At 47.0% G+C, this 7,080-nt stretch overlaps 1 protein-coding gene across 1 annotated transcript; it reads left to right on the forward strand.

The window, feature by feature from the left end:
• The first annotated feature begins 338 nt into the window (after positions 1-338).
• Positions 339-3,872, forward strand: LOC138354317 (uncharacterized). Its single transcript, XM_069308465.1, has one exon. The coding sequence runs from the start codon at positions 339-341 to the stop codon at positions 3,870-3,872; it is 3,534 nt and encodes a 1,177-aa protein (XP_069164566.1).
• The last annotated feature ends 3,208 nt before the right edge of the window (positions 3,873-7,080 follow it).

Consider the following 7,080-nt stretch of genomic DNA (forward strand, 5'->3'; position numbering starts at 1 on the left):
TGACTGGAAAGGCCCAAATCGCCTACTCTACGTTATCCCTTGACGACTCCAGCGATTATGACAAGGTGAAGAAGGTTGTGCTCATGGCGTACCAATTGGTACCTGAGGCTTATAGGCAAAAGTTCAGAAACCTGAAGAAGACCTCAGAGCACACTTTTACCGAATTCGCCACGATCAAGGAGCGACTTTTCCAGGAATGGTGTACCTCTCGGAAGGTGGAGACCAAGGAAGACCTCGAACAGCTGATTCTGCTGGAGGACTTCAAGGATTGTTTGACTGGAGACCTGAAGACGTACCTAGAGGAACAGCAGGTAGAGACCTTGAGTGCAGCAGCCACCATGGCTGAGGAATACATCCTGACTCATAGGCCATCTGCTAGGTACGTCCCGAAGACCTATTCAAGATATCCAGCCAAACCTAAACCGGAAGATAGAACTGCCCCTCGTAGTGCCGCCAAGTCAACCTCGGATAGTCCTCGGAGGTTTAGTCCGAAGAGGGATGTATTGTGTTGGACCTGCGGTAAGAGAGGACATATTGCTGCGAAGTGTCGTAGCAGTTCAGGTAATAATCCCCGAAGGGAAGTCATGCTGATGAACAGTATAGTACCACCGACATCCACCCAAGAGAAGAGGAAAGGATTGTTCGCCCCATATACCTCCCAAGGATATGTAGCCAGTGGCCTTGCAAGTACGCCTGTGGTAATACTTAGAGACAGTGGAGCGGCCCAGTCTCTAATTCTGGAAACATCATTACCCGAAGGCATATCGGCGGATGAGATGCAGAAGGTAATCCTGGGTGGATTCCCTTCAACCTTGTACGTTGCCCCATTGGTACAAGTACATCTAGACTCTCAGCACTTCAAAGGTGAGTGTCGGTTGGCCGTGGTGGATAATCTTCCCATAGAGGGAATTGACGTAATATTAGCTAATGACTTAGCCCTAGGATTGTTACCCAACTGTCCCCTGGTAGTGGATATTCCAGGACGTGAAGAGACCAGTCCCATCGCAGCAGTGCAAACCAGGTCTCAGGCGCATCTCCATGCACCACTAGATCTAAACACTTTGTTTGACTCTCCTCCTATCCCGCAGGTTACAAGTAGCCATACACCAGTCCCACCAGTCCAGATGCCGGTTCCCGAACGCTGGACTAGAGCCCAGCTGATAGAGGAACAGAAGAAGGACCCTCAGGTACGGAAGTTGGCCGACACCGTAGACTCTCCTACGAAAGGAGGGGATCTATATGTGTGGTCAAGTGGTGTACTGTGTCGCCGGCATCCTCCGAAATACCCCCAGTCAAGGGCGGTAGGTGATCAGATAGTCGTCCCAGCCGTGTTCAGATCTAAGCTGTTAGAAACAGCCCATGCTAATAGATTTGCTGGACATGGTGGGATCTCTAAGACTTTCCACCGCCTAGCCAAAGGTTTCTACTGGCCGCATATGAAGGAGGACGTACGTCATTTCTGCAAGACCTGCCATGCCTGCCAAGTGGCCGGAAAAGCAAACCAGCCTGTCCCCAAAGCCCCTTTATACCCCATTCCATCAATAGGTGAGCCCTTCGAACACCTCATCTTGGATATAGTAGGCCCTCTTCCACCTGCTACCTCAGGGGTGAAGTATTTGCTAACAATACTAGATCGGGTTAGTAGGTACCCAGAAGCGATCCCCCTTAAAACCATCACAGCTAAGGTTTTGGTGAAACAACTGCTCTGGTTCATCTCGCGATACGGTCTTCCCAAGACCATTCAGACGGACCAGGGGTCTAATTTCATGTCCCATTTGTTTCGCCAACAGATCGCCGACCTGGGAATTCGACAGGTTACCTCTAGTGCCTACCATCCCGAGTCTCAAGGAGCTTTGGAACGTTTTCACCAGACTTTGAAGGGCATGCTTCGGAAGTTTTGCTACGACAGGCAGAGTAAGTGGGTTGAAGAACTGCCCTACCTCCTATTTGCGGTAAGATCAGTGCCCAATGAATCCCTAGGAATCTCCCCATTCGAGATGAACTTTGGTCACTCAGTAAGAGGTCCCTTAGAGGTGGCACGAGACCATTGGCTGGACGCAGAAACCAACGAGGATATTGTGGACTGGTTGTCTACCAATAAAGGACAGCTGTTCTCAGCCTGGGAAATGGCTACAAGGACCTTAGAAAGTACACAAAGAACTATCAAGAGCAGGTATGATAGGAGAACCAAGCAGAGGGAGTTCAAAGTAGGAGATCTGGTTTTAGTATGTACTCCTACAATAACTGGGAGCTTGAGCGCCAGATTCGTAGGTCCCTACCCGGTTGTAAAGAAGGTAACTAACCTCAATTACCTTCTTAGTACTCCAGACCGCCGTAAGAAAGAAACTCTGGTTCATGTTAATATGATCAAGAAATACGAGGGGCGGGATACACTCCCCGTAACCTTAGTGACCACTAATGACGACATTGAGGAGGAAGAGGAGGTGTTGACTAACTCAGACATTCTGTTAAACTTGCAGGCAAAGTTGACACACGTGGCCGAAGGACATCAATCATCATTGCTGCAGATGATCCGGCAATACAAGCCTATCTTCGACGATGTTCCAGGATTAACATCTGTCTTGAGGCATGATGTCGAGCTGGAGGAAGGAGTCCGACCTATAAAGCAACATCCGTACCGTCTCAACCCACTGAAGAAACGAGTAGTGAAAGAGGAGGTAGATTATATGCTGAAACACCATCTAATAGCCCCGAGCTCGAGCCCATGGTCATCCCCAATACTACTAGTGCCCAAACCTGGTAAGAAATACCGTCTTTGTATTGATTATCGCCAGGTGAATAAGGTCACAGTAGCAGATACTTACCCTCTCCCCAGAGTAGAGGAATGTCTGGATGCCATAGGTAGAGCCCGGTACCTGACGAAATTTGATCTGTTCAAAGGCTATTGGCAAGTTCCCCTCACGGAAAAGGCCAAACCCATATCAGCATTTGTGACTCCCGATGGGCTGTTTGAATGTCAGGTGATGCCATTCGGGATGAAAAACGCAGCCTCCACTTTCCAGAGACTGATGGGTACTGTGTTGCGTGACGTGGAAAACACCTTAGTCTACATCGATGATGTATTAATATATGATGTAGATTGGCAGGATCATCTGCGTCACATAGAGGATTTCTTCAAGGCCATGCTCCAGTCAGGATTGGTGGTCAATCTGCATAAATCGGAGTTTGCCAGAACCTCTGTCGTCTTCCTAGGTCATAAAGTTGGAGGAGGATGGATTGCGCCGAAGGCCAGCAAGATCGAGGCAATAGTCCAGTATCCTACGCCAGCTACCAGGAAGGACATCTTGCGTTTCCTTGGTATGGCTGGGTTTTATCGTAAGTTTGTCCCTAATTTTTCCTCCATCGCCGTCCCCCTGACCAATCTATTGAAGAAAGGGGTAAAGTTAATATGGAATGAGAATTGCCAGGAGGCATTCGAGAGTCTCAAAGCAATTCTGATCTCTGCTCCAATCCTCAGGTCCCCGAGCTTTGAGGATAGATTCATCCTGACGGTCGACGCCTCTGACTATGGCCTGGGCTCCGTTTTATCCCAGACGGACGAGAAGGGGGTGGAACACCCGGTGGCCTATCATTCTAAGAAGTTCACCCCCAGCCAGCTTAATTACTCGGTCATAGAAAAGGAAACGTTGGCCTTAATTAATTCCGTCCAGCACTTCGAGGTATATTTAACAAGCAATGGCCATCCTATATTAGTACGGACCGACCATAACCCTCTGAAGTTCCTGGCTCAATTTAAGCAAAAGAACCTCAGGCTCACCAGATGGAGTCTACATTTGCAGCAATATCCCCTCCAGATTGAACACATAAAAGGGGTGGACAACGTGGTAGCTGACGCATTATCCCGTATCTAGATCCACGTACTAATTTGGTTTGTCTTCTCTTTTTATAGGAACCCAAACCAAATTCTTTTGGTGGGGAGGTGTTACGGACCCTGATCCAGCGCCCAATCTCTAAACAGTGACGGCCGCGCCATCTGTGGGTCAGCTCCCGAAACCCCCTCCAAACCGACGACGTGTACTAGCTACGAGGGCCAGTTTCCAGCCCCGTTCAGCGCTCAACGCCACCGCCGCTGACTTCTGGTGAGGTGGTGCTCAGACTACAACGCCGTCTATGGAGTGGATATGTCGGGCGTTTGTGTCTGAGCCTGTAAGTGTGGTGTATTAGTGTCCCAGTTATTGATGACGTGTCTGCTTACAGAGCCGACCTGGGACCACTGTGTTGAAGGTGGAGTCAGTCTACCCGAGGCAGCCAGTCTCCATACTGTGAAGTTTGCTGCAGCTGTTGTGACGTCGTCCCCCCGGAAGAACACTGTGGTGTGTTAAGCCTGCCAGTGGAGTGGCAGTGAAAGGATTTACCCGGGACCGACTGTTGGAGACGATCATCCACTGGGGTATTGAGGACAGGAGGGTGATTGGTGATATCACACGAGACTCCTGTCTAGGGCGTACCCCTTATATCGTTCGTGGAGTGGCCGTACCAGCCTTGGTGGCTCAGTACCTGCCAGCAGACCTGCTGGACGTGTGGTTGACGGCCTCCACGACGGTGCCCCCAGTGGACCTGTGTTGTGGCTGACCTGTGGCCAGGGTAGGCTCGGCGTTCTCAGAGGACACGTCTTGAGGCCACGAAGAAAGCACCGCGGACTCAGCACCTAGCTTCTTAATCAAGAGTCTTCAGCAGAAGACTAGATTGTGCACGATCCCCTTGTAAAGTGTTAATACCCCTCCCCCTTGTGTACTCTTTTATTCTATATATTTAAACGGTGATGGTGAACATTATATTATATTAAGTTCTTAGCTTTCTTTCCCTACTCCCTTTAAGTTACTTGCGTCACGGATCTCATCCCTTGATAGCCACTACTGGCTTGGGAACGGATACCTATATCTCCCTCTAACAACATCAGAGCAAGAACCCCGTTGCGTCCCGAGAGGGCCGTAACATATATATTATAAACAACAGAGGGTCCAGGACAGAGCCCTGAGGCACTCCACTAACAACATTATCCCACTCTGACTTAACCCCATTTATACTAACTCTCTTTCCTTTGGAATAGCCATGCCCTAATTCAACTTAATATAGCACCCCCAATAAGAACATAAGAACAAAGGCAACTGCAGAATGCCTATTGGCCCATACGAGGCAGCTCCTATTTATAACCACCCAATCCCGCTCAGTCGGTCAGGTGAAGTCAGTCGGTCAGGTGAAGTCACAGTGAGAGGTTGTGTTAACCGGAGCTCCTGAGTGTTGTTATATTATCATAGCAATATGGAAGTTGTAGTAAAGGACCTGGTGACTCTAGTGGGAGCCCTGAGGACAGAGTTGGACTCTCTGCGGGAGGAGGTGCGTCAGCTTAAAAAACAACGAGAAGTAACGAAGGAGGAGACCAGCAGTAAAGGGACCTCGTCTTGGAGAGTTGCGAAAGACAGGGGCCTTAAGAAGACTTTGATAAAGCCGCCTTCAAACGCCATAGCAACTTCAAATTCATTTGACGTTTTGGAGGACGAGTGCTGTGGAGAGACTGTGGATCGCGCAAAAGGGAAAGCAACGAAGAGAAAGGAAGCGCAGGCCCCTCAGAAAGTAAAGGAAGTACCTAAGCAAACATTAGTTGTGGGAGATTCCCAGATAAGGTATTTGGATAGAACGTTTTGTGCTAGAGATAGGGGGAACAGGTTAAGGGTTTGCTATCCCGGAGCTGGCATTGGTGATATTATAAACAACATGAATGATATTATGGCTGGTAATGGGAACAATCCCATTATTTGCATTAGCGTGGGAGGAAATGATGTTGGTCGAGTCAGGAGTGAGGAACTGATTCAGAGGTATAAAACAGCCATAGAGTTAGTTAGGAGCAAGGGAGGAATCCCGATCATATGTGGCATTCTTCCAAGAAAGGGAGTGGGAAATGAATGGATATCGAGGGCACTTGGTGTCAATTGCCGGCTGGAAAGATATTGCAAATCAAATGCAATATCTTTCATAGACAACTGGGAACACTTCTATGGAAGAAATGAAATGTATGCTCGTGATGGGGTGCATCTATCGAGAGCTGGGGTTGTTGCTGTTGCGAACTCGCTAGAAGAAGTGGTTAGAGGGGTTTGTTTGGGTTTAAACTGTTAGTAGATAGAGGTATGGGAATTGATTTGGAGGAAGGAGGTAATAAAAGTATGTGTTTGTGGGAGAAAGGAATTGGCAAAACGATCAGGGAAAGAGAAGGTCCGCAAAATAACAATTCACTTAGGGTATATTACACTAACAGTAGAAGTCTAAGAAATAAAATTAACGAATTAAATGCTCTTGTCTGCACAGAAAAAATAGATATTATTGCACTTACCGAAACGTGGATGAATGTAGAAAATAGAGAACTATTAGCTGAATATCAAATATATGGATTTAAACTATTTCACACAGATAGATATATTAGACGAGGAGGTGGAGTAGCCATATATGTTAGGGACAATTTGAAATGTAGTCTCAAAGAGGGAATCAAAACAGAGCCACACACAGAAACTATTTGGATTGAATTAAACGAAAAAGCTAATAATATTATAATAGGAGTAATATATAGGCCACCAAATTTAGACAGAATGGAAGCAAAGCATCTATGGGATGAAATATCTAGAGCATCTAGATCTAACAGTATTTATGTCATGGGTGACTTTAATTTTAGCAGAATAAACTGGTTGAACAAAACAGGGAATAGTGAAGCAGAAGATTTTCTAGAATTAATTGACGATTGCTTTCTTACGCAACACATTAAGGAACCAACACGGGAAAATAATATTTTAGATTTAGTGTTAACTAACAGGGAAACGCAAATTAATGACATCGAAATAGGGAGTGAGCTAGGGAGCAGTGATCACAAAGAAATCAGATTTAGCATAGAATGGAATAGACCAGTAGGAGAAAATTCTGTTAAAGTGCCAGATTTTCGAAAAGCTGATTTTAATAGCCTAAGAAATTTTTTGGGTCAAATTGATTGGAAAGGCTTGGGTATGGGGTGTGGGCCGGTCTTGGAGCGAGACATGAACCCAGCGATAGGTGACTTAAATGGGGATTTCGATG

The sequence above is a fragment of the Procambarus clarkii genome, chromosome 62 (assembly GCF_040958095.1).
Source record: "Procambarus clarkii isolate CNS0578487 chromosome 62, FALCON_Pclarkii_2.0, whole genome shotgun sequence".
NCBI classification, from domain to species: domain Eukaryota; kingdom Metazoa; phylum Arthropoda; class Malacostraca; order Decapoda; family Cambaridae; genus Procambarus; species Procambarus clarkii.